Consider the following 27,795-nt stretch of genomic DNA (forward strand, 5'->3'; position numbering starts at 1 on the left):
TTTGGCGGAATTGAAGCACTGGTCTCTCGTTTCCTTGACTGCCGCGCACGTCGGCCGCGCGAACAGCCAGTTCATTAATATTTAGTGCGGCGTAGCAATGTTATTATAATCCTCCTAATAATATACATGCACACTCTTGTCGCGTTGAAGTTTCATCCAGTGTGACAAAAACAAAAACTTTGGAAACAAGCAATTATTATAAAAAATATTGGTATCGCGCGGCGGCCGCTACATCGTATAATTTGGATATATTGTGCATTGACGAACCTAAATAGTTAAATAATTTTAGTTAAATAGAACAGCCAGATAGTTACTAGTCAGTTTTAACGAGCCACCGTTGTTGTGTCCTATCAAGCCACCCTCAAACGATTACCTCGAGCGAGTTGCTGCTCCTTTTCGTACTACGGGTCATAGAGAATATAGTTTTCGAAGTAGCTTTACATTATGCGCGTGCGTTGGCGTTTTATGGCCGCGCAAGCAACGTATCTTTAAGATGAACGAGCTTTTGTCTTGTTATGTGGTGCGAATGGGCTGTAAAGAGAAATTCCATCCTTGAAAAAATGTTGGACGACAAAGCGTGACACTGTCTAGTAACAAAATTATACATCTTGTTACTGTCATAGGGTGTATTACAGATGCATTTTGGTAGAACCATCAAGCTAACGCGAGTTTAAAGCAATGGTAAGAATCGGACTAAACAAGATTGATATAATTAAAAGTCAATTAGAGAGAAAACACTCTCATCGTCTAAATTGATAAGTTGTTGTTCGAGGGAAAAAGCTTCATTTCGAATACGTGTACGGAATCATTTTTGCACTCGATGTTAGAAATGATAAGACAAAAAGTGTTATGATTATTTTTATTTTTCCTTTGTAAAGCGGCCTACAATCCTCATTCATTGCTCAGAATTGATAAATGCAAATTCAATGTTCGCGTATATTTCAGTCACCCACAAAACAGAGACGCTGTAAATCGTTCATTTCATTTTCCGTGCAATGGGAGCGTGTCAAACTTAAATCATTTCGCAGGTGCCAGAACCGCAAAAATTTGTTGTTACGCGCAAGTATATAGTCACCTACAGCACGGTAGTTTTAATTGAGACCAAGCCATTCTGGCTATACATATGCGGTCAGGATTGAAAAAAAGAGTTGTGAACAAATTTCTAATTGGTGTGTAAGGGTCTCTTTCTCCCTCTTTCTATATTTTTTTTATCGTTTATGCAGTCGGTAGCTACATTGATGCATGAAGCCCCCGGAGGAAGCAGCAGCCTCTACTACGATTACAATATGCTCTCATTAAAATTTGATTCTGTACATACGCGCTTGTTCTATAAATCATAACACGATGTACATATTATATAAATATGTGTGAGGTTTTGATGATGGAAGTATTAATATCAAAACGTAAAAAAATATTTAATATCAACTATATAAATATTCGATGAATAAATTGCAATATTTCATTCATAGAATAAACCTTTATATGGGTTTACTTGGACGAAAATGTAATATTCGTTGAATAAATTTAAGCACTGTTTTATAATTCACCATTTCCATAATTTTGTGGCACACGTCAAATTGTCATGTAATTTAATTTTGAAACAAACGAATAAATAGACGAGTGATGGTACACTTGTTCGGTACGTACTGCCGAGTTCCTTAAACTTTCAAAGTCAATTTGTATCCTCTGGCATCTCCTCAATTTGTTAGAGGAATATTCTAATTGGAAAAATTAAGCAAGTTGTATTCAAAAAGTTCCAACAATTCTGTAAGAGGTGGGATAGCGTGTCCCTGTACACATTTCCTTCGATCGATACGATAAAGAACGTTCCTTAGAATTACCCCTCAATGATTCATTCATATTATCGATCCCAGTTGTGTCAGCAACACATTCATCGCCCAGAGTGACAAGTTGAAAAAAATCACCCAGCATTTGTCGGCCAACGGCTTCAAGCCACGAGAACGAAAAATGCACCACGCGCTATCGCGTGACTAATTAGTCTTACTAATCAAGCTCGCACACTTGCGTGACGAGCTCTCGAATGCTTTTTTTTTTAGCTCGCGTCCCTCCGCGGAATCCATTAGTCGTCGACGTCGTAGCCGCTGCTCACACGCTTTAAAATATACATACGAGACTGATCCGCATAGTCTATTTTTGACGACCGTTACCTTCTTTTTTTGAGAACCTTTCCGGTTGATTTTGGATTTAGAAAGCGTGTTGCATTAAAATTCGTCTGTTATGACTTTCGATTATTTATAAATGCGACTACCTATCAGTTGAATGACTTCGCCTTCATGATACCGCGAACATGATTTACTGAAATTTTCGCGATATTCGCGGCATAGGACGTGCAGGTGCCGCGTGTTTACAATTCATGAGATTACTGAGAGAGAAAGAGAGAGAGAGAGAGAGAGAGAGAGAGATAGGCTTATTTCGATTAGAAAGTGAACAAAAATTATACGAAATAAGTATGAAATAAGTTATGATATACGTCACATTGAAAATTAGCTTCTTCGTAATAGCGTTGTAATTACTTCAACGATAAGCGCAAATAATTTATGAAATGGATGACGACAATTATTTGAAGGTATAAATGGTTAAGGAAACGCTGTAATTATAAATAAATTACCACATATAATACATGGAGAATATTAATTCAGAGTACAGACAAAAACTCCATCTTTTGTTACAACCATAGATTGAAACGCCAAAATGGTTCGTATAATTTTTTAATTTTAATTGATTTTAGTCCGTTATACGAATTCCAATTGTCTAATCAGTTTAAATATTCACAGCTACAAGATTTGATTAAAATCAATATTTGCGCATTTTTTTTTTCGTATAATAAAAAAAGAAAGCTCACAGCCGGAAGACAACAAGGAAAGCAAAGAATGCATCGGTAAATTGATATATATCTGAGATATGCGGAAAGGACGAAGAGAGCAGGCAGAGAGCGAGCGCGCATTTACTGCAGCAGCTCTTGGTGCGCTATCAAGATCGATTATCCGTTTTGGGGCACTCTCGGAACAAAGCTCTTTGTCAACGCTTCCAAGACGTTCTCCCGCGGGCTGAAAGCTCACTACCGAAAGCAGCCTCTCTCCCAAAACTGGACTATCCAACGCACTCATGTAGTGGACACTTTTGTTTTGATTTTAATGATTAAAACAGCTGCAGCGAATCGCCAGTAGCGCTATAATTGAGAGAATCGATTTTCAAAGGCTTCCATTTCCTTTCTCTCTCTCTCTCTCTCTCTCACTCTCTCTTCGCTCGTTTGTTTATTGGGTGGCGCGCGCGAGACTATAATTATTGGGTTAATTATAGATGGATAATTGGTGCTTCGAGCGTGAAATTTCTCTACGGTTTTATTATACCAAGAGTGAACGAAAGTGTCAAATGAAAATATGTCTCAAGCTAGCTGTAGTGGAGAGAACCTTTAATTACGGAAAATAGACATTTCACATGGAATTTCTGGCCGGCTGCTGTTAAGAAAATGTTTGTTAGAATCGACTGTATACCTTTCTTTGTGAAGTAATAATAGATTAGGTATTAGTCGAATAAGACGAAATGTGACATGATTGGATATACATTTTATTATAACTAATTGCAATATGTATTTAGGCCAGTCATTTGTATGGTGAGCTAAATAACTTGAAGGATTGACGGCGTTGTTGTTACATTTATTTCAAAATCCTAAATAACTTGTATCATTGAAAAGCATATATCATCATCTCTAATGTGCATAGTTCTTGCATATTCATGCTTTGACTGCAAAAAGTTACATTATCCGACGCAACCTTGTCGATCACGCTGTACAAAATAAAAGAAATTCGCATGTCTAATCAAAGTTTTTCCATCTAACAAAAAGGGAGCCCCCAAAGATATTCGAATGAGAAAGCACGTCTCCAGTTAATTTAATTTTTGATCCGGGCGCCCTAGAGTAAACTTCCTGACCGCGCTCACAATGGTAGTCATATCAAACTTTCATTATCACTTCGTGACGCTATACGCTGAGACAGTGAAACACTGTCCCACCGAAACTTTGTAATTAATGATGAAAAAAAGAAAGAGCGACAGAAGAAAAGGTGGCACTCTGATTGTTGTTGATACTGGTGGTCTGTCAAGCGGATGATACTTGACATTAGAGTTGTGCATTTATGAGCATCGCGTTAATTCAAAAAGATATTGCATGCATTATTAACGTTCTGCTTCTTTGTTATAATGCTTCAAATTTTTTGAAAATATCACGTTTTCCTTTTTTGAATTTATAAATATCGACGAGAAAAGTTTTTGATTTCTGATGAAATTAATATAAATAGTTAGTTTATATTTACGTTGTTATCTGTTTCGTTGGACGGATAAATGATTTTCATTTATCTCTCTGAAATGCATGTAAATGCACGCTCGAATAAGCACTTGTACAACTGGCACTAAGAAAATGACTTATTACTAAAAAGAAAAGGAACGAAAAGAGCTTGTCGCTTAATCACTCAACTTTAATAAACGTTGCAACACGTCAAAAAAATCTCTTTTCCTCCGAGCACTACGCACAGTACGAAAGACAAAGAAAGCACAATACTCGTATGTGGCTGTTCAACGTGCGTGAAAGATGTGGAGATTTCGACAGCTGAAAATAGTAATCCAGACAAGAGAAAAGGGGGAACACGTGCTTGCGAAGCGTACAGATACGGAACGGAAGCTGGCGCGCGCGTGTCCGTCGAGGTGGCTTACCTCGAGCGTACTGAATGCGGCTTTGGCCTGCCTTGCTGCGGTGGCGGTGGCGCCTGCGTGTGATCGACCTCCCTACCCTCCGCCCTCTGTATATTGTGCACGCGAGTCGATTTGCTATATAACTGTTTGCATCGTTGCGTGGATCCTCCTTTCGTCATCGAGGGATCGTCCTTTCCTTTTACGAGTAGACATTGTGAGAAAACGTTTGCCTTGCGGTATCGACAAATAAAAACAAAAAACAAAACAGGTTTTGGAGTAATTTTATTGTTGATAAAGATAAACACGTTAAAATATGTGAACGACATACCTAATATTGACACGACTATTAGCTGTATTTCGCTAAAAATAAGTAAGTCATAAAAATAAAGAAAGCTCATGTGAGTGCTGAAGGAGAAGTCCAATTGTGAATTTTTTTCCGCGATATAATCATACTAGCGTATTTTTAAATCTCTTTTACGCTATTTTACGCTTTCTTGCATCGCTCAAAAACGATTTTATTTATTTATCTTTAGTTAAAAAAAGAATAGTTCTTAATATAAGAACGAAAGATTTGATCATGGATCGGTTGGTGAGCGAGCTGAATGAAATATGCATTGTTCGCAAAGGTATATCTTTATTGATCGAGTACAAGGATTTATGATATTCACGCTTGACTCGGCGGATTGGAGAGTGTGAGCGTGCGTGGAGAGACAAGTTGTTTTCTAGTCTCGTTTCTAGTTAAAATAAAATCTAGTTCAAGCCAGAATAACCAAAAAATGCTATCCGGCCAAGCAAGTCCGACAGGAAAGGGAAGCCTACGGGGTCAAGGGGTGATAAAGAGCAATGGATGGAAGTTTTATCCGAGGCAAGTAACCTTAGTAATTAGGCGTGCGAGGACAATCCAACTTTACGGCCGCGGGACCATAAAGAAAAAGGATCCGGCCTACCGATGTGGCAAAGGTTGTCGGTATTAAGCAAAAACTATTATTTTTCTTTCATTGTTTTAAGTTATTTGAGAGAGCTTTTTATCGCGGCAATAAACAATCAATTTTATTGCCTAGGGCGAGAACCGTCTCTAAAATATTCATTAAAAGCCAGAAGAAAATGGACCACATTACTTCAAGACAAATCGATACGAAATTGAAGTGAAATGGAACAATGCTGTTGTAATAAACGATTTTCGTATGTTATCACATCGTTTCGTCTATTTATTGCTCAAATAATAATTTTATTTCATTCGACAAAACTTATACGCCTGAAACATACATCACATTCTCTATATTCAAACTGAATAATACACAAAAGTTTACAGAACGCACTTGAGCATGTGTCACCCAACGCAAGCAGCTCGTTACTACTTATGACACTTGATGCCATTTCCGTTGAACTAACGTGTGCCAAGCTAGTCTCACATTGAATCAGTAACATTGGAGAACAAACACAACTAGCCACATTTGATAATGGTCGGTCTCTTTTTTCTCTCTACGAAATACTTTGGCGATAAGCTTACGTGGAAGACAAAAATAAATGTTTGCTTTAAAACTGAATAAGTCAATTTAATTTATAAGCTAGAAACGCTCCATGAAAAAAATGAGTATACACATCCTGCATCGTAGACCGATCAACGGCAAAATGCATTTGGCTCCCGCAAAACGCTTTAACAGAGTTTGTCCAGAGAAGATATGCTTGGCGCGAACACAACGACGTACGAAGCTGCCCTTTTTTTATTGAATGCCCTCGAGGCGTTCACCTGCAGCCTTCCGCTCGTATTCTCTTTCTCTTTATTTTCTGAAATACCTTTCGTTGTTTTCTTCCATTTTTTGCTATCTTTTGCTTCTGTTGCACTGCCTTTTCTCTGCGCGCGCGCGTAAAACGCCAGCCACTCGGCGTTTGTTTGGCTTTCCGCGTGTTTGAACTCTCTGGACGCAAAGAGAACTCGCGAACTTATTGACTTTGGCCGCGCGTAAGCTTCGTCGATGTCGCCGCAATTTGTGCATTGCAAGCTGTTGCAAGACTTTCACTAGACTTTTTTTGCCCTGGTGATGTCATAAATTTTTATTTTTTTGACGCAGTGTATCTGAGTTTTCAATCTTCCGGCGTGTTCTCGCTTTTCGCTCTACTTGATGAAAAGTGGCTCGTAAAATACAGCAGCGAATAAACTATCCATAGCAACTTGTAACGACTGCATTGAGGTTTTATTTGCGCTCGAATTAATCGTCCGAATCGTATAGCCGTCATCAAAAAGAAGATCAATTAAAAAGCTTAGTGCTATTTGATTGCCAGAATATTACCTTCAAGCCAAACAGCTGCGCGTCAATTTGCCCCACCTACGTAAATGCATTTGCTTCAGAGCCAAGCTGAATGAATGGTCGTCTACAAAGGAGTTGAAATCGATCGAGCGCAGCAATAGGATTCCTTCCGCACGCTTGCGTTGCGAGACACCGGACAATGCTTCGAGCTAGCACAGTTATAGACAACAATCGAATTACACAGGTATACAAAGCTGCACCCTGCGCCCAGGAGACTTCGAAAGCTGTATGTGCCGGCTTGCGCACAGAGGCGACTAATGCGCGCGAGTACTGAAAAACCTTATAGCGACCGGCTGCCACCCCCTCGTATATCGAATACGATGCCACGAGCACACCCCGGTGCCTCGGATTATGACCTCTTTTATCTATTCGCAACGTTGCTTCTCGCTTTTTATTTCGCTTTGCTTTCGAGAAAAAAGGCAGAGACGCTTGTCTGACGCGTTGAAGGAGTTTCAGCTCGATGAAACTCTTATGGCATTCGCTTTGGTTGTTTCGGGATGCAAAATACCTTGTAGAAGAAAACGAGACTCAGTATGTGGTTTTTTCATATTATATCTTTTATTCATCGTGAAGTTTGCGAGAAAAAAATTTAGTCAATAGTAGCAGCATCTTCTTATTCAAGTAGGGACGAGAGCAGAAGTTCAGTCATTCTACAAATTGTTAACAGTACATCGAAAAGCTTTCACGTACGGTCATGCGAGTCCGACATTACGCAATATTTGTATGTATCAACTGTCTTGATAGTTAATAATGAATAAAATGTAATCTTTTAGAAAAATAGTAACATCAATTACTAATGATAAATTATTTCTCGCAAAAATACGAAAAGTATTTTTTAATTTTTCATTTTACATTGCGAGGTTATCTTAGTTACCAATTTATTTGTATGAACATAGAATAGGTCTAATTCAGCTCATTAGGAAACCCAACCCCACTTCAAGTATTAAAAAACCTTCAAACTTTTTGACCTACGAAAAAGCAGTAATATTTCATGAAGTAAACTTTTCGTTCTTCAAATGTCATCTTACAAAAGAAGAATAATGAAAGTGTGAAAAATTATTTCGCATAAAAAATGTCTGCTCTTTGCACTGGAGCCACTTCATTAACTGAATTTGCGAAGCAACGAAAAGGTTACTTTGTCTGCCCAAAAAAAAATGTAAGAAGTGCAACCGCAAATTCCATCTTGCGATAGAAACTTATTAAACTTACCAGACTAATTCTGAGCTTTTACCCGGGATGGGCTCTGACGAATTTTCTTTTTCATTTTGTTTCCTCATTATGCGACTTCGGGTGAAAACTCGAGTATAAAAGCGGAACATAATTTCATGCTCACCTTTTTTGCCTCGAGGTGTAATTTGCGAATAATCAAGAAAAATTGTTATAAATACAAGTAACTAGTCAAGGCTCTTGCACAGCATTTATAATTAGAATGAGAACGTATTTTCACGTATTATTTTGATAGGAGTGACAACTGAGAAATAGAAAAAACAGCTACCAAAAATCAATTATAATTCCATTACTGTTTTTTATTGCCAATAATTAATTCTCGATTAATTTTTCTAATTGCTTAGTAATCCGATATTTCATCTAATTTATTAAATAGTAATAAAGTTTCAAGAAAACGCATAAAGGATTACAGCTAAGAATATTATGTTGCTGAATTAAACCATCCCGAAAACTTGTACATAAATCTTGAGAGTACGTATGAATATGTTAAAAAAATGTTTAACCTGTAAACTGACAATGAGACCAGAAATGGATTGTATCTGACGATAGAAAATATTAATTGAAAGAATATTAATTGTTACTAATACAATTTATTGAAACAAAATCCAGCATCAATTTGAATGATTTATTAATTCGTTAAATTTATTAAATTTTTTTGCATAATATTTGTATATTCTTTTTTATATATTCGAAAGGATCGAAATAAACTTAATAGTAAAATATGGCAGTATTTATATTTCAAGCGTTTGTTCGTCCAAATATGAATGAAAAGTAAATTTAAAAAAAAACCGGCAATTATTTCAATTACATAAAAACGCTAAAAATTAAAAAAGAAACACATGGCGATAAGTCATCGAGCAGCAAAAGTAAATCTACATTGAGAAGAAGCATGTAGCGTTTGGTTACACAAATCCGACTCTAATAAAGAGCCGTAAATAAAACGCTAATAAAGCTTATGTCGTTTGGCGAAGCGCGCATGTCAATGAATGCATCTATCGTGTTATATATGCGATATACAAAGCCCCACTCGTATTTATCGTGCATTTTTTCCTCCTCTGCGAAGAGAGCACGTATGCATCAACAGGATTTTAAGCACGGTAACTTAATATGTGGGTCATCATTTTACACAGCAATCCTAATGGAGATTTGAATTGTGTATACGTACGTTTTTATCGTTATTTCGTTTTGTTCGCATATCAATTTACCCATGCTAAATAGACGACTTAGATATTTCGGTATGCGGAATACTTTGATCCTCAAACTCTATTATAAAATTATTTATGATACTTCTATGTTTTATTTCGTTTTCAACTTTCAAAGTATCAAAAAACTTTCATATTGCTTTAGTTAATCAACTTCCGATTTAATTATTACAGATATTTCTAAATTAACCGTTACACTATTTCTATTGAAACTACGGAAATTTCGAAAAATTATGAAGATTGATCTTAGAATTTTAAATAATAGAAAAAATTTCTAGTTTGATATTGTTATTATTAGTTAAATTAACGTTCGTAAATGAAATATTTTTTTCTGACATCAGTAGTACGTTAAATAAAAACCCTTGTGCATTAGCTTGTTCAACGTTTTTTACTAGTAAATATTGGTGACAACTAATATAAATAGTACTTTGCGCACCTTTTAAGATAATTTGGATGTTTCGAGATGCAAAATACTTAATAGAAGAAGACGAGACTCAGTATGTGGTTCTTTAATATTCTATCTTTTATGCATGGTGAAGTTTTTATCCATGCATAAATCAATCCAACATAATAATTCAATATGGTGTAATCCATGATGAAGTTATTATCTTGTTAGTGGATGGAAAATGAAGAGTTTTACATAACAAATTTATTTGTAAGTACGTCCGCTTTGTTTATTTAAACATTTAATTTTATCCATTAGTGATCGCGGGAGACAACGTATGCGCTGATGTGGCTGCGTGTACGAGAGATATTGCTCTCGGGGCCGCAGCTGTTCTTATCAATAGAACTACGTTCTAACAGCGTAACGGCGTGTTAAAAACGCAAGGCCGGTGCTAGAAGAACGTTTGAAGTAGAAAAGTATGCTCGAAAAATAATTGAAAAGCAGGTTGTTATAGCAAAACATAATCATTAATTGATATAAAAAAACTGATGAGCTTTTTGTGATTTGGATTGAAGTCAAATAAAACTGACGTTTAATATACTAATAATTGAATGGTGATTTTTTAATTGTTAATTAATAAATTTATTTATAGTATCTGAGTCTAGCATAAAGATAAATTTTAGTTGAGAGAAGAAAGAGTAAAAAGCATCTATGCAAACTTTATTACCTACACATATGCAATTTTATTCAGTACAATATTGATAAATCAAGGATTATGGTATTATTTATCAATTAAAATAATTAAAAATTATATTTTAAACCAGAAAGAATTTATTATCATAGTGTACGAGGAAAGGCACGTCTATACCGAAGGACCGTCTTAAAAAGACTAACTGAAACCTATAGTGCACAACTACGAGGTTTATAATTCACTCTCAATTAATATTTCTTACAACCTTAATATTTCTTACAATAAAAGATGCAATAACGAAAGTAAAAAGGATGACATTCTTTCTCCATAAAGAAAAATTAACAAATGAAATAATACCAACTTGTCTATATCAGTTTACTTTCGGTTTATGTCGGTACCTTAACAGATTCAAACATAATTTAAGATGTAGTCTTGTAGAAATTCGTTAAATTTATCAACGTAAGGAGACGATCTCTCCAATATCGTTGATAATTTGTTGTTCTTGTAAGTCGGCCGTAGTTTTTGATAAGGTTAAAATTTTCTTTAAAATGAAATTAGTTCCAATGTTGGTGTCGGCATACATGTCCACTAGTAACAACAGGACACATGCCGACCAAAGTAAATTTTGTATTGCATGTGTTTTTAATCACAGCTTTCGGTCTACTGGAGATACGGAAAGCCTTTAAGCAATCGAAATCTCCACAGCCACTGCTCTGGAATACTCGAAAAACCTGCGGCTATGACGACATACATCATTAATTCTGCCGCGAACGCAAAAGCAAGGAAAATCTTTGTTTTTTCACAAAATACAGACGTTGTTGTACGTGAGTCTGGATTCAGGGAGAGGAGGAGGTGTACACAAAAAGCGAACGACAACTATCACCCCATAGTACAAAAGCTAGATCCGGAGGGGAAACCTACGAGCAGATCATAATTTGTCGTCGACGCATGTTTTTTTGTACGAAATGCGCTCTTGGGCATTTGTATCCTATTGCACACGCGCTGCATTAATTTATAGTAGTCGGGTTTTTTTTTCTTGATTTGCTTCTTTACGTCTGAATAGACAATGAAATATGAATTTTTTAACGACACCATTTTCATGTAATTTTCGATTGCTGTGTGTTTTTAGATAATTAAAACTATGTATAATAGGAAATATATCCTATTACTGAAAAAAGAAATAACTGAGGCTTGTTATTGAAACTTTATTTTACCAATAAAAATGTTGTTGGGTATATCATACGATTTATAGCGCATGCTATCTGTTAATCAGCTTATAACTGGCAAGTTAAGCCAAAATTCGTAATATTTTTTGAGGATTTAATAAAATTGAAAACGTGCATCTTTCGTTAAGTTCATTATTTGTTCTCCTATTAGGTATGAATTACTTTAAAATTCAGTTGCCATCTAGCGACGCTTATCACAAAACACCCTTAACTTGAATTTTTACGCGATATAAATTTTATAATTTATGTTTTTAAATTAACATATCGGCACGATAAATATTATTTATCAAAAATTATCAACTTTGAAAAAAATGCATTGAAGAAATAATAAAAAATAAAGTTTTTTCGATCCAATGATTAATCAAGTAAATGAAAAATGCGATCATTATATTCACGATCTGACATTGTAGATTTATATTTAAAAATGCTAAAAAACGATATATAATTATATTTTTTGCAATATTTTGCACGTTATTATACAAGTTTCCGTGGAAACATGATTTATGAAAAAATGAAATGTTACATTATTATATGTTACATTATTTGCTACTTCGAGCAACGCCGACCATATGAGAACTACCTCTATTGTACAGCATACGTGTAGACATTTACGAAGAAAGCGACAATTATAATGTATAAAAATTTGACGTCATATTTGTTACGTTTAAATTATGTTTATGTATCAGCCACATAATAAAATAAAATTATAAATATAGACTATCGAATATTGAAAGAAGTTAGAGGATAGTAAACAGATATCCATTAGAATTTTTGGCATAGTTTTTTACATCATGGTAACAAAAAATGAATTTATTTAAATTTTAAACATAAAAATCATGCAACACTATACCAGCAATGAATTACTTGTTATAATTTGACGGTATCTATTTTTCAGTCGTTACAAAAATCATCAGCTTAAAGATAAATAGTATATAAGAATATTACTAAAAATTAATATAGATTTATACTACTTTTTATTATATTGAAATTATAACATTATAAATTACGATCCACAAATTGTCAATGATGGTCATAACGCTCCAATAATAATTATTTCCATTTTATGAGATTTATGCCAGACAAATGTCAAAAAATGCCTTTTCACTTTTTGCTTCCTTGGAAAGGAAGCTTTGTTTTCGGTTTTTTTAATAACTTTTCCTTTTTCGCTGTAATTTTTTTAATTTTATCGTTCGCGGTTCCATTCTTGTTTTTTTTTTTGATAGATCTACACGTCCTGAAACTGTGTAAATTGATATTTTATCATAGAATTATTGTCAGAAGCTCAGAATCATCGTCAAAGTCATATTTTGATGACGTCTGTCCGTGGGGATATATGAGTGTATGTGTGTGTGTGTTCTGTCAATCGCCATGAATATTCCAGTCGATAGATTTTGATGAGACTTTTTTCATATATTTTGTTATGATGGAAGGTAGGTGGGAAAATATTTTTTAAGGCCAATAACCGACTTAAAAAATATTTTATACCCATTTTTAGGAAAAAGATGTCAATTTTTAAAAAGTGATTTTTCTGTAAAATTGCTATAACTTTTGATTGAGAACGTATTTTTCGTCATATGACAGCTTGTTTTAAAGCTTTTACAAGTAGCTTTTAAATGAATCATCGCATGATTGAGTAATCGATGTATATCAAAAGATATAGTACTTAGAAGAAACCTATTTTCAAAAATTTTATAAAAAACATAATGTTACATTATAGTTGCAATAAAATTATGCATGTAACCAATTATTTCATAATTGCTGTATGAAATATACTATATTCAATGAAATACAATGAATATAAAAACGATTAATAACGTAAACACAAACGTAAATAACAAAAATTCCAAGGAAGCACACCGCTAGAGCAGCTGGCAGCGTTTTTTTTAAATACCATAGGAAAAAATATCTATTTAATTTAGATACAATTAAATTAATCAAAATCTAAATATTCAATTGATAAGCGCAATTTCTTTAAAATAAAAAATTACTTCATGTATACTCACGTAGCTATATAAAAATTATAACTTACTTGTCAAATTTATCATTCAAAATCTAAAAATAAAATATAGTTGTCTTAACATAATATTGATACAAAACTGAGGTCGTAAATAAAGCTCACTCAAAAACGCACTCTGTGTATAAGACACTAATTATGGTCAAATCCAATAGTTGTAATATGAACATGTCATGACCGAATACTTCCTTAATCATTTTCAATTCTTTATATTAAATAGAACGTAACTCGAAAAAAATATTTTAATTATTCTCTTTTTAGAAAAATGAAAAACAGAAAATATAATCATATCAATGTTTGTATTCTTTTAGATTCGTTATTACATAGAATATACGATTAATAATGCTATAATGCTTAATTCTTTATGTTTTTTGGTAGCATCGATTCTGATCATACAAAAGATTTTACAACATTTATTTAACTATATTGATACAAAGTTAATAGAATTTGGTATTACCTCGAATATGACACTTGAAGAACCACATACTAAGCGATGTTATGGGTTCCACAAACATGACTAACAGAGACGACAATGCATGTTATGAAGTAAAGAAACGCTACTGGTAAATATACACAAATTATATGCAAACATGCAGAGATGCAACAGATAAATTCATTAGGAATCATGGCTCATAGTAATACGGAAAATGATTGCTTAAATTTTCTTCGGTAACAACGCTATCTTGCAATCATATCGTAACTAAAACGACACAAGATGTTAAGGTATAAGCTAAACCACACAGTGGATCATTATTTTACATCGATATGGTGTGCGAAAAGAAACAATGTGTTAAACTTACAACGCAGAAAGTAAAGAAAAAATAATCCTTTTTGGAACAATGAAATTAAGATTTTTGCGTCCTCTCCGTCACAGATATTGCTTCAAACGGATTAAACGACTCATATAATTTTCGCTTCTAAGCAAATATACATGAAATTTAAAACTCGTTGTCAAAAAATTATTAACTCAAAACTAATCATAAAACTTTTAACTTTAACTAGAATGAATATTAACAGTGCAGTTACAAGGCATACAATAATTTAACTTAATCGTATTGTAGGTGTGTGTTACGTTGAGATTTACAATAGTAGTTTTTTGTAATTAAGTTGTAGGTTAGATGAATATTTATACATTTTAATTTCTACTTTTTGATAAATTGGGCTATTTTTAGGCATAAATTTTTATTAATCAGCATAGCACTTAAGTCTGGCTTGTATTTGAATTTAGAATATAGGCCGGGTTCGGTATAATCTGAGAGATTTAGATTGCTGACACAGTCGATGATGCCCTGATCTCTTTTCCGGCATGACACTTTTCAATAACGTTTGATAGCTTGAAACTGGTGAATTATAGACAGTAAAAATTGGGATGTCTTTAGCATAAGTCTGTGAATGATTAATTGACCACGTCTCGATATTGCACTCGCTATTCAGCTCGCGGTATATCTATTTATTTGGGACTAGACCCTGTAATTGAGTTATCATCGATTTCGAAGTCGCTCGTGCATGGATCAGCATGTAAATATGTCTGCTCGTACTGAATTCCAAAGCACATCCGTTTTAACCTTTAATTAGAAATTTAAATTTATCATGGTAATCAATACCTTTTCGTCTTTATAATACATTGGAAGTATATTGCATCAAATCGCCAACAAGATATATAACACTTTTGCGATATTTTTCACAACGATGAAATCCCCGGTACTGTACATGACCTGCGAAAAGAAAAATACATTTAAAAGTTCGTAACATAAAGTATAAAGAGAGCTTTAACTTCTCAATAAATACATGAATGTAAAATTTATTGATAAAAAAGCAATACATCTTATTCGTTTATTAATTTTTGAATGGTAGAACCACAATTCATATAAAATATTAAAATATATTTATAAATTAGCCAACATTAATCTTCTAGTGAAAAGTTCATTAATTTACTTCTCGTCTGAGCTTTTTGTAAGCATGATTTAAATTTAGATGCTAATAATGCTTATATCGATTGATCCTTAATATTCGTTTCAGTATAATTTGATTTTAAATTACCACAGAAAGCGGAAACTAAACCAATCCTGAAACGATCATCAGATAAAAACAATGGATTGAAGAAATGATAGTTCGTTATATTTATTATTGTACATGCATATATACTGATATTAATTAATTATACGTGTTCTATTTCAAAAGTATGATTAAGAATAATTATATTATTATCGAATTGACTAATTATCGACTAATGTTTCTTTGAAGAAGTTATTTATAGGTATATTTAATGACACGTACGCAGAAAAGACAATTTTTGTGTTAAAAATGAATATTTTCTAATGCTATCAAACACACACAATTACACATACAATTGATGTTGTATAAGTATATTGCAATAATTTTATATCAAATGAATCAAGCTATCTCTTTCCTCGTCAATTCCACTCGGAATAAAAGCGTTTCGCGCGTAATGACAAACGAAATCTTCAGCAGTTTCTAAAATTTATGTGTGCGCCAAGCGATTTCGTGGATAGATCGACTCTAAAATTCACAGAACTAAATTTTCCACTGGCAAGTCGTAATGTCATGTTTTTTTTATTTTTCACAGAGAAGGCAAAAAACGTAAGCCCGCGACAACTTTGCTACGTGCTTCGCTTTCTTAACATCTCTCGAAAACGATTAAGCTACATAATTCATTACTCAACATATTTCAAATACATGAACCGACTATATCACGCAGCCTTGACAAACTTTACAAATCTGTCCATCTTTCTTTTTTGCTTTCTATAGACTTTGAATTCGTACGTTAAAAGCCATTCAATAGCTACATTCCCAAACGCCACACAAAGGCAACGCGTGAACTCGTCTGTAACATGCTCACGCCTCAAAACCCCGCAGTTTTAATGCGAAGAAAAAAGAGAATAGCATTGTTCTAATCGAGAGAGAGTAAAAAAAGTTGTACTTATTTAATCGCTCGTGTGCATGTAGCGCTCTGTCAATCAAATGCTTTACAATGCCTCGGCAACAATAGACCAGGCTTTAGTCAATAGCTGCCAGACTATGCTACTAACTGTGTGAAGGGATAGAGTGCAGTGTTTAGAAAAGTCAAAACCACCCGCAGGAATAATATGCAATGTGTGTGTATGTGTGTGTGTGCACGTGTGCATGAGTGTGAATTATGTTCAAATGCCTTCTATTTCTGACTGGCGAATTTATTGGACTTTGAATATGCCTTTCATCAATTTCCATTCAGTTTGCAACATTTTCAAGTTAATTAGCATTCGAGCTTGACATGAAGTCTCATTGTTATTTATATATCACTTTGCATTACTGTTGAACAGTAAAAGAATTGTATTTACTGCATTTTTTTTAATCAGTTTTTTATTAATAATTATTACATATCTTATTCATTTAAACAATTGTTTGTTAAACAAATTATGAATCTATAAAAGTACAAATATTCTCATAACTCTATTTCATTCTATTGCAATTATATCTAGTAAATTTATTTACATCAGAAATTGCTAAATGAACCAATAAAAGACTTGTATACATTTGTAAAAAATTCATTCTTTTAAAATTTTTTCTCTTATAATCAAATATTAACTGTCTCAACACTTCACTGTATTGCACTTGCCCATGGTGGAGTCATTGGCTGTGGATTTTGCAAATAAGACATTACTACAGCCGATATTGATAACATGAAGCTGCTAAGAATTTGTTTTGTATCGTCACTGACTCTTGAATTAGCAAAACTAATACAGGAACAGTACAGTGCTACCCATGCACACCATTTTAACCTCATCATCAAGCCACACATACTAAAAATCATTCCAAGGATGTTCATGTAATCTGGTGTTAAATCATCACCAGACTGAGTTTGATTGCTTGCTGCTGATGGTCTGTAGCGAATTTCTTTGTCTGGACGACGAGGATCTGATGAACTGTTCATTCTGTATAAATATGTACTATTATTTATAAATTCATATTATTTAATTTATTCTAATATGAATTTAGAAATACATTTTTATTGGAACATTTGGAGCAAAAAAATTATTCAACAGACATACCTATATCGATAAAGTATTCTATAAACTATTAATATAAAATAATACATATAATTACATTTTTCAATTATTATTAAATTAACACATTTAGATTACTTAATAACACAGTATTCATTATACGATGGTAAACTCGAAAATAAATTTTCTTTAATTTTTCAATATTTCAAACTATACATGTGCTCATAATATTCTACAGTTAATTTATACAAATAAACTCTACATAGAAATATTACATTGAAAGATAACTTACTTTTGTTGAATATGAAATTCTGTTTTCCAGACTAAATTATAGTAGAATATAATTATCAATTACTTGCTTTTATAGAAAATTAAACTGCTCTAAATTTATTTGAGTTACACCCATATACGCACGCAAGTACGAAACACAACAGCTGATCGATTGGAACGTTCCGTACAAGATTTACTCCGATTGGAAGAGCATATTACCTTTTCAACAGCAGCAAAAGCGATATAAGTAAATATACCTTAAGTCGTTCCTCTCAAGCAATATTCATTAGTTGAAAAAAGACAGAGAGCAATGCAATGAAGTTTATCGTCATAAAACATACCTAGATATGTATGTTTCATGACGGTATTTTTTCACTATATTGCTGTGTCTTTCCGATTGACAAGTTGTCGGAATACAAACTACACGTGGTAAACTCGATTATAAATTGTGGTCATTTTTAGAGTGATAAAAACATTATTATTAATAATATAGTTAATATAATATCAAAATGAGTGACGACGAATCTGAATCAAAGAAAAATCATTATATTACATGCTTAGCATGGGTAAAAAGGGGAGTAGCTGCTTCAGTGCCTGATAAGGTTAGAATTTTAATTCTTTTCAGTAAACATTTAAAAATATTTTGGTTAAAACTATATAAAGTTATATTTCAGGTTGAATTATCAGTTCAAGAATTGCAGAGCATCTTGAAAACTACAGAGTAAGATATTTATTTTCTGTAAAATCTACTTTTAGATTATATTTTATTATTTTGATTTATCATACAATTAATTTACTTTGCATATTTCTAGGCAAATGAAAGATGAGGATAATAGTGATCAGGAAAATGGAACTTTTACAGTTGTAAAAGATGAAGAAATGAAGGATGGTTCAGTAAATGTTACTGATGAATTTGATTTTAACAAATATGATGAAGAACGTAAGTGACATTATTATAGAATAATATGAAATGAGCAGCATATACATTTTGATATTGGTACATTTTTTATGCTTTCAGCTGATGACATTTTATGTCGTATAGATAATATTGCAGTTATTGATGGCAGAGATCCATTTATTACTACAGGTGATAGTGATGATGAAGATTCAGAAAAAGAAGATGATATTATAAAATCTAGTGATAATCTCCTTCTAGTAGGACATCTCAAAGATGATGAGTGTGTTTTAGAAGTATATGGTAAGAAATTATGCTGAAAATAACCAGTGATATAACTATAATATGCCATTTTTCATTTTAGTATATAATGAAGAAGAACAATCGTTCTATTGTCATCATCATAATGATCTACAATATATTCCATTGTGCTTTGAATGGTTGAATTTTGATCCATCAGATATATTGAAACCAGGTATAAAAATTGAAATTACTTTAGGAGTTGTTACTAGTAGTCTATTACTAGTTTACACAAGCTATTAATTGATCATTTTGTTTTTAAACAGTTAATTTTTGTGCCATTGGAAACTATAGTTCAGTTATAGATGTTTGGGACTTGGATATAGTTGGAAGTGTTGATCCAGTTTTTCAACTAGGTAAAAAATCCAACAAAAAAAAGAATATAAAGCATGTTGGACACAAAAATTCTGTACTAGATATAGCATGGAATACATCACTAAAGTACATTTTTAATATTACATTAACAATCATTATTTGAGGTGACTTTGAATAAAAATAAATTTACTTTATTTTAGTCATATTTTAGCCAGTGGATCAGCTGATAAAACTGTTATTTTGTGGGATTTAGAATTTGGTACACCTAGTACAAAATTGACATCATTTGAAAATGTAGTTCAATCTATTAAATGGCATGAGACAGAATCTCATATATTGCTTACTGGATGCATGGATAAGTAAGACTTGTAAATTTATAATACTTTTACAAATATTTTAATACTTGGAATTTTCAACAAATAATCTATTATTTTATCCAGGAAAGTACGATTGTATGACTGCAACTCTGAAACTGCTAAAACATGGTTAGCTTCTGGAGAAGTTGAGAGAGTTTTATGGAATCATTTTGATTCAAACATATGTTTCGTAAGTATTATTACTATTTTATTGGTTCTATGTAATATTGATAAATTTTATAATAAATTATGAAAAATAAATTAATTTTTTAAATGTAAAATTATAATAGATAAGTACTGATAACGGTTATCTCGAGTGTATAGACATTAGACAAGATAAAGCTCTATGGCAGAAAAAAGTGCAAGAGGAGGAAATGGCTGGTATTGAAAAAACATCCTATTATTAATTACAAATTATTTCGATCGAGTGTCACAAGACATCATAATTCATTTTCAGGTTTATCAATGAGCGTATCTTGTCCGGGATTATTATTAAGCTCTAATAAAGATGGGACATTAAAAATTTGGGATGTAATAAATTACTTGGAACCTCAATTGGTTGCTGAAAAGCAAACAAATGTGGGTCAAATTATGTGTCTTGAAGCAAACTGTGATAGTCCTTTTACTTTTGCTATTGGGGGAGATAACAAGGCTCATCATCTCAGTCTATTCAACGCATCGAGATTAGATAAAGGTATGTAATGTTATTTTGAAATTTTGTTTTATTCAGGCATTATTAATCATGAGTTTTATTTGTAGTTGCTGAACATTTTAAGAATCGTAAAGTCAAGAACTTTATTCCACCAGTGGCCTTGGCAGAATCAAGTCATGTAGAAAATAAGGATGAATCAGGAAATACAGAACTAATGGATATTACAGAAAATATGAGCACAATTAATTTGGAAGCAAAAAAAATTTCCAAATTGACTAAAACAAAAAAGAAGCCTAGACATCGTAATCGTAATGTCAAATAGACAAAATTAATATTATTTGCGTGTGAATATTACTTATATGTAGATGAAAATATTTTTAGTTTTGTACATTGAATAGTCTTCCTTTTGCTTCATTAATCAATTAATATCAATAAATCAAGGAATTATAAGAATAAGGCATATTGAAAGAAAAAATTTATATTTATCAATTGAAAAATGAAAAATGTTTGACATATTACATGAACACATAGTATATATCATTTATTTACATTCGAATTGAAAAAATATTGTTGAACTAAAAGGAAGCTAAGACCTTATATTTCTTTTTAACAGTCCTGATATATAGGAGAAGATAGTTTGGTTTACATACTGAATTATGAAAAGTCATATTTGTTTATAATTACATTTTTACTTGCTAAATTAAATTAAATATTTAGTTTACAATTTTGTTGAAAGCTTCATTAGCTTTAAAAATAATTGATTCTGAATGCACGAAATGCCTTTTGAGAATAAATTTTGCTATAAATTATACAAATTGAATAAATTAAATCTAAAAGAAAATAAAAGGCAGTGCATCATTTAGATCTATCATTTTTTGCTAACTCTTTTAAAACCTTTTGCATTCTACTACACCACAGTTTACTTACATTAATATTTTTTTACGTTTCATCATTTTTTTAATAATTCGCACTATTTATTTAACTATGTCGATTGATCTCGTATTTCAAATAAAATATCACTATTAGATCGGAAATTAATTTTCACTATGCTAACTAAAATTAGGATGCCTCAGTTCCTAAAGAATATTAAATACAAAATAAATTAGCGAATAATTAAAGTAGTTGTGCGAGGTTTTCCAAACTCTAATTATCAAAAATATTACATTTAAAAAAAAATATGATCAACCGACAGATAATTAAAACGAAGACTCACACCTTTAAAAATCTTTAGTTACCCCATCCGGTTACACGCGAATGACAGTCACTTATTTAATTCCTCTACACTGGCACACATTTTGCGAATGTATATATGCACTCTCGTTGAAACTAATCAATTTTTCATCTAACTTCTTTGCATGATTGTGGCATCATGCCAAAATATTGAATGAAATGAAAATAACCAGCAGAAACGATTTTATAAAATTAAAAGTTTACAAAGTATCATCTAGTTTTGAGTACCAAAATCCATTTTTTTAAATATTTTTATAATTTGCACTATGGCAGTGGTTTAGTAAATCAAAAAGGCTATGGATTTTAGACATTTTATGCTTCTAATGTTTCAACACATTGTATAAAAACATGATCAAAATGTTGTATACGTTTTATTAAGAATGTTTATGAAAATTATTTTACATTATATTTCACCATTAGTTTCTATAAACTTTTCTGGTTAGAAACACTATTTTTGATGTGTAAAAATGTATCAAGCTCTAAGGCTTCTGTTCAAAACTTTTCTTTTTCATTTAATTTAGTAAACTTTATGTTTAGAGGAATGTTAGAATCAATAGTTTATCTAATTATAAACCATGCAATTTTTATTATTCTTCGATAAGAGAATGCCCAGTAGAAATATAGAAATGCGAGATTTGGCAAATTTGTTAAGTATATTTTTAAAAAGGTTTGAGTATCAAATTTAGAAAATTTTACGAAAATTATTATTATTTATAATAAAATATAATGAATTAGCTAATAATAGTATTTCTTCACAAACAGGAAAATGTTAAATATACTTTTTAAATATGGAAATCGCTTTTAAACAATTAGTTATTTAACTTTGAATTTTGTTATATGTAAGAAAATTTTAACTTGATAGAAATTATTAACTCATTATTTGAAGTTATGGCTACTAGTTAAACACTGCTAGGAAAGCTATGGATATAACTCTATGCAAAGTTTTTTTAAAAGAACTGTTTTTTGCTTTTGCAAACTAAGAGCAAAGGCACTTTAATCATTTGATCAGTTTTGTTTATTTTATAATCCTATTTTATGTATGTTTATTGTATATGCAGATATATAAATTGTGTGTGATTCAAAGTAATCATTAGTAGCATAAAATGTCCAAACAGTGAGTGCTATACAGTTATATATCTATCTTGATATTTGACAGTATAAATAAAAAAATCAACGACATCTACAATAACCCACAGTGTATGCACAATTGATAAAATTACAGATTATATAAGTGAAAAATACTCCCATAAATAAGAAGGACATTGTTTCCATCAAACAATGGTAGCACATGCTTGTTATATCAAGTCTTTACTTACTGGACTTGATTCAGTCCATTTTAAATATATATTTTGAATTGTTTACATTTACTCATGCTTTGTAAGTACTTATTTGCAACTAAAAAAAATTAGTCAGTCACATATATAAGATGAATTATCAAATTTGAGTACTTTTAAATGGTTTCTCACAAATAGAAATCTGTTAATGTCAAATCAAGTTGTGTGTTCCAACATACAAAATCTTCATTGAATAGATCAGCTCAAATATACATAATGAAATGAAGTCAAAAAAGAATTCACAAAGCACAAGAGTCACATAACCACCAGTGAAAGCATGAGCGAATGTCAAAAAAGGACATTACTTTCATTGTCCCTCTTGTATCGTCTACCATGAGGCACTATGAACTCCTGCACTGGTAACTCAGGCATCCGTACCAATATCAAGACTCCTAGAATCCTGGTTGGAGTCATGTTGACTGCCATTCTCGGAGGAGGCGCTGCTTGACAATCCAGACTGATCGCTGCTGTTCTTCTTGATTTTGGGCTTGTATTCAGTTATGACAACTGTTACGTTATTAACCGTCACCTCGTTACTTTGCGCAGTACTACGATCGATATTCTTCAGTCTTGGTGGATGTCTCGATTTACGTCTTGGCTTGTCTGATTTGATGCGACCATCTTTACCAATGCTGCTGGTACTCGTCGTTGACGAGCCGCTGCCACTCTCCTTCTTACCCGGCTTCAGCAGCGGCTGGAACTGCTGGGCAACCTGCCGACCGTTACGCTACAACTCATTGATTGACCTGATCTTTTTTTTTCTAAGGCACTATTTGTATTATGTTTTTACCCTATCTTTCTAATTTTCTTATGTTAAAGATATTCTTTTGGAACAATTAACGTAGAAAACTTATTTTCGTCAAAATTGTCGGCTTACATTAAAAATCTTTTAAAGATATAGTTATTAGAATGATTTAACTACATGAAGAAAGTGAAGAAATTGATCAAATCATAGTATATTATGTTATTACAAACTGTACCACTTTATAGATATACTATTAAAATGTTAAAAGGAATCTTAATAACTATAAATTTTTATTGAATATCAATTATTCTTTATTATTTTAGTTGATTTCTTATGATCTCTAGGATCAAGTTAAAAAAATAAAATTTGAAATATCTTGTTTTTAAATTCAATTACCTGTACTCAATTTCTTTGCACTAAATACGGTACATACAAAATATAGAATGTATTTGCAAAACTTCAGAGAAATCTAAAGAAAAATAATTCTCAAGAGAATGTTTGTAGATTGTTAAAAAGTAATTAGAAAAACTGATAATGTTGTTGGTAGTAGTTGTAAGAATATATATCAATTTAGTTTTAAGTTTTAATTTAATTTTAATTCATAAAATATGAGTAAAAGCTTTGCATTAGGAAGCCGAAAAATATTTTTATTAATATTAAAAGTTACTAATAAGAGATTAATGAAATTCAAGAGCTTAACATACCTGCTGAGCCACCAGGGTTTGAGGGTTGATACGCGGTTTCCGCGTGGAGGTACCTTTGCGTACGTCACACATTAGGCACTTGAATGCTTCAGCTGTATTACGGTACGTACAGACACTGCAGTCCCAGTAGTTTTCTTCCAAAACCTTCGCCTGACGTTTACCGCTTCCGGAATGGTTCATTGTTCATCGGAATTAGCTTATTAACAACTTTGTCCCTTCTCAAGTGAGAAACCACCACCTCAATTTGTGTTCCTTCAGCCTCATGTAAGATTTTATTTAGTTTTCCACAGTTAAATAAAGAATTCTTCAATTACAAGAGGTGATTGCCTCTAGTTATAAATTAGTGGTTGATTTATTTAGCACTAGGTTAGATCATGTAGATCTGTACCTAAATTTTAATTGTGCTGAAAGATCAACTGAACAAAAAGCTATGCAGTTTCAAGTCATTATACTTGTTTAAGTAACTACCTATATTATATAGGTCTAATGTATTGCCGTGAAACATTGTTTGTATTTATAGCTAAAAAATAAAAATCAATAATACTATATATAGTAGAAATCTTAGCTATTTACAATAAAATTAAGTTAATCTTACCTCTATTTGAAAACTCCAATAAATTAAAATTTACTCAATCCAAAAGTTGTAACACTTCAAATCTGTAATAATACAAAGATTATACATAAATATACAGTATAAACATTGAGTTTTATTAGGATTAATTCTTTCTACAATTTTTAATATCAATAAGTACTATTAAACTTCTGTATCAGTAATCCACTAATCCCTTTTAGAATTTATTGATTAAATTCATATCAAGCAGATTACAAGATATATAGAGGATTTAGATAATAGAAAAATAATAGATATATGTATGTGCGTGGGTATATGTGCGTGTGCGTGTGTTAATAGCCACATAGTCATTCAAATAATTGATATCCTGTCAAAACTATTTATGTACACCAAGATATAGATTGAATAATTTTGGTGTTCATATATGAGCGAGAGCTATAGAATATTATAAAATATGTATTTTTCATTACTTTTCACTCGTTCTTGAATTATATAAATATATTTTCACATCTAAAATCTCATACAACTGTACATTTTATTATTACTTGTAATTTCTTCACAATCTACCTACATACTTAACCACAACGCATTTCACTTATAACATATTTTCTTGTTCAAGGGATCATCTACAACCAATCTACAACAAATCTTTTACTCACACATTCTTTTTTATAAAGATTCTTTTCTGTTCACAGTAAAAAAAATCGCTAAATTAAATCCTGAAAACCACCCGAATTCGTGAAAAATCCATAAAATCGCACACTCGCAAGATCTAAGACTTCTAAGAGAGAGTTGGCTCGTTGGCTCGTAACAAGCAATAATTTCACGGCGATGGCCGTGTTCCGTGTAGTAGCGTAGCGCCGGTGCAGCAGCCTCCGACGAGAAACCGCAGACTTCGTGTACTTCCAGGCTACGGACCACGGCATATTACACTTACATACTATATGTGCGCGCGATACACATATACACTCGTTTGGATGGCTCGATACTCGATATTCGATAATATATTTTTTTTTATCGTCACAAAAAGCCACAAACCGATTAGAGGAACGAGAATTTTTAACAAAACCCCTCCCTCTCTCTTATTAATTATTTTTTGCTGTTTTCAAGCTTTATTTATTTGTAAAAACTATAGATTCCATAAATTCTTTTATTTTAGTTGCCGAATTTATAAAAAAATTTTACAATTTTTGAAAGATATTTTTGATGATTATGGCAAATATAATCTACTTGGTTCAAGGTCTCTCCGGTGGACGAAGGGAAACAAGGGAGCCAAAAAGTGGGAGCGAGATTTGGCAGTGTCGACGACATGCAGAGTGAGGCAATTTATGTTTCATATATTTGTTCTTTCTTGTTCAACTTTAAAAACTTTGAATGAATTTTATGTTATTGTTTATTTAAGGTATATAGCTTTAACTAAGGAGTGTTAGAAATTCCTGTTTGAAATTGAATAACGCTACATGATCTATATATATTTACTACAGCAAATACACATACGTATGTTTCTATTTAGTTGTATTACAAATTGATAATCTATTATATTTGTCATTTAATTTCATTTTTAGGGTGATAACAGAACGACTCTAACACGTTCAAATGACCGATGCGAAAACAGCCCGACACAAATAACATTTTATAAAAAAAACAATCACATCTCACGTATATCTAATTGTACTTCTCGAAAAAATAATTATTTGTTATTGTACCATTATATTTCTCAAAAAAAAATAAAAAATATCGTTATCGATAATTCACCTCCTATTTATTCACATAAAAGGCATAATTAAGCAAAAATAAATTCACAGAAATATTGTATACCTTCTGTAGTCTAAATTGTACCATCAGTATAATTCTATAAATTTGTTTCTAAAAGAAATAATAGGACAATTACAAAGCTCTACACCTGCGCAAAGTTCATTTCCGGATGACATCCTTGTAAGTTGTAACAATTAGTGGTAATTTGTAATTACCCTATTATTTCTTTTAGAAACAAATTTATAGAATTGTACTGATGGTAAAATTTAGACTACAGAAGGTACAATTTTTCTGTGAATTTATTTTTGCTTAATTATGTTTTTTATGTGAATAAATAGGAGGTGAATTATCGATAACGATATTTTTTATTTTTTATGAGAAATATCATGGTACAATAACAAATAATTATTTTTTCGAGAAGTACAATTAGACATACGTGAGATATGATCATTTTTTCTTATAAAATGTTATTTGTGTCGAGCTGTTTTCGCATCGGTTTCAAAATGACATAAAAATTTGACTATAGTGTATGTACTCCGCAACCATGCATATATCTATATGCGTCGGTTATGCAGGGAACTTGAAAAGGTGTATATATGAAATGAAAAAATCACAATACAACTAATTACATTTTTCTAAGATTAATTATTGTATTATCTTTATAAATTACAAATTACCAAATTATTACATAAAAATAGATAAATATCCATAATATATATATATATAAATAAACATCCTCTTATACTATTTCCCTTGGTCGCTTATGTGCTGTGTTAGATTTCTGTGATAACTGTATTTCAAAATAAGCGTTTTTCAAAGCTCCTATAGATATCTCATCAAGGTTACTGTTACTGGTGGTATGGAGTAGCTATATTAAATTTCAATCGACTGGTGTCCAGTCAC

General features: G+C 31.9%; 4 protein-coding genes and 1 long non-coding RNA gene across 13 annotated transcripts in view; 2 read left to right on the forward strand and 3 right to left on the reverse strand.

The window, feature by feature from the left end:
• LOC131668423 (diacylglycerol lipase-alpha) overlaps positions 1 to 4,765 on the reverse strand; it is a 72,703-nt gene extending 67,938 nt beyond the window's left edge. For 4 of the 8 annotated variants that reach the window (XM_058942566.1, XM_058942568.1, XM_058942565.1 and 1 more), the window contains exon 1: positions 4,332 to 4,718. The gene's annotated coding sequence lies outside the window, so the exon portion shown is untranslated. The other 4 variants (XM_058942561.1, XM_058942560.1, XM_058942563.1 and 1 more) reach the window with 4 other exon arrangements.
• Positions 4,766 to 17,359: 12,594 nt separating this feature from the next.
• On the reverse strand, positions 17,360 to 17,692 carry LOC131668397 (protein Asterix). The gene has a single exon (XM_058942512.1). The coding sequence runs from the start codon at positions 17,690 to 17,692 to the stop codon at positions 17,360 to 17,362; it is 333 nt and encodes a 110-aa protein (XP_058798495.1).
• A 783-nt stretch (positions 17,693 to 18,475) lies between these two features.
• LOC131668350 (periodic tryptophan protein 1 homolog) lies at positions 18,476 to 20,996 on the forward strand. The gene is made up of 11 exons (XM_058942441.1): positions 18,476 to 18,637; positions 18,710 to 18,756; positions 18,848 to 18,975; positions 19,054 to 19,233; positions 19,295 to 19,405; positions 19,497 to 19,671; positions 19,746 to 19,904; positions 19,986 to 20,091; positions 20,192 to 20,282; positions 20,359 to 20,595; positions 20,661 to 20,996. The coding sequence occupies exons 1-11, from the start codon at positions 18,545 to 18,547 to the stop codon at positions 20,873 to 20,875; spliced, it is 1,542 nt and encodes a 513-aa protein (XP_058798424.1). The 5' UTR covers positions 18,476 to 18,544; the 3' UTR covers positions 20,876 to 20,996.
• Positions 20,997 to 21,194: 198 nt separating this feature from the next.
• LOC131668351 (RING1 and YY1-binding protein A) lies at positions 21,195 to 25,982 on the reverse strand. Of its 2 annotated transcripts, none has more exons than XM_058942443.1 (4): positions 25,797 to 25,982; positions 25,162 to 25,223; positions 24,567 to 25,086; positions 21,195 to 23,829 (listed from the first exon to the last, which is right to left on the reverse strand). In XM_058942443.1, the coding sequence occupies exons 3-4, from the start codon at positions 24,744 to 24,746 to the stop codon at positions 23,482 to 23,484; spliced, it is 528 nt and encodes a 175-aa protein (XP_058798426.1). In that variant the 5' UTR covers positions 24,747 to 25,086; positions 25,162 to 25,223; positions 25,797 to 25,982; the 3' UTR covers positions 21,195 to 23,481. The 2 variants fall into 2 exon arrangements, with proteins under 2 accessions (XP_058798426.1, XP_058798425.1); XM_058942442.1 differs by having other exon boundaries at positions 22,528 to 23,844; positions 25,797 to 25,951.
• Positions 25,983 to 26,006: 24 nt separating this feature from the next.
• LOC131668352 (uncharacterized) lies at positions 26,007 to 26,818 on the forward strand. Its single transcript, XR_009302258.1, has 4 exons — positions 26,007 to 26,083; positions 26,378 to 26,453; positions 26,540 to 26,634; positions 26,703 to 26,818. It is a non-coding gene; the product is annotated as an uncharacterized LOC131668352 (long non-coding RNA).
• Positions 26,819 to 27,795: the final 977 nt, after the last annotated feature.

The sequence above is a fragment of the Phymastichus coffea genome, unplaced genomic scaffold (assembly GCF_024137745.1).
Source record: "Phymastichus coffea isolate CEN01 unplaced genomic scaffold, Cenicafe_Pcof_1.1 PCOF00077, whole genome shotgun sequence".
Classification (NCBI taxonomy): domain Eukaryota; kingdom Metazoa; phylum Arthropoda; class Insecta; order Hymenoptera; family Eulophidae; genus Phymastichus; species Phymastichus coffea.

Excerpts from the sequence above, each read along its gene's own strand:
- LOC131668350 (XM_058942441.1), top strand. The coding sequence starts at position 18,545 with ATGAGTGACGACGAATCTGAATCAAAGAAAAATCATTATATTACATGC. Across the intron at positions 18,638-18,709 it reads CTGCTTCAGTGCCTGATAAG|GTTGAATTATCAGTTCAAGA; the intron begins GTTAGAATTTTA and ends GTTATATTTCAG. Across the intron at positions 20,092-20,191 it reads TTGATTCAAACATATGTTTC|ATAAGTACTGATAACGGTTA; the intron begins GTAAGTATTATT and ends AAATTATAATAG.
- LOC131668397 (XM_058942512.1), bottom strand. The coding sequence starts at position 17,692 with ATGAACAGTTCATCAGATCCTCGTCGTCCAGACAAAGAAATTCGCTAC.
- LOC131668351 (XM_058942442.1), bottom strand. The coding sequence starts at position 24,746 with ATGAACCATTCCGGAAGCGGTAAACGTCAGGCGAAGGTTTTGGAAGAA. Across the intron at positions 23,845-24,566 it reads AAACCCTGGTGGCTCAGCAG|CGTAACGGTCGGCAGGTTGC; the intron begins GTATGTTAAGCT and ends AATGAGTTGTAG.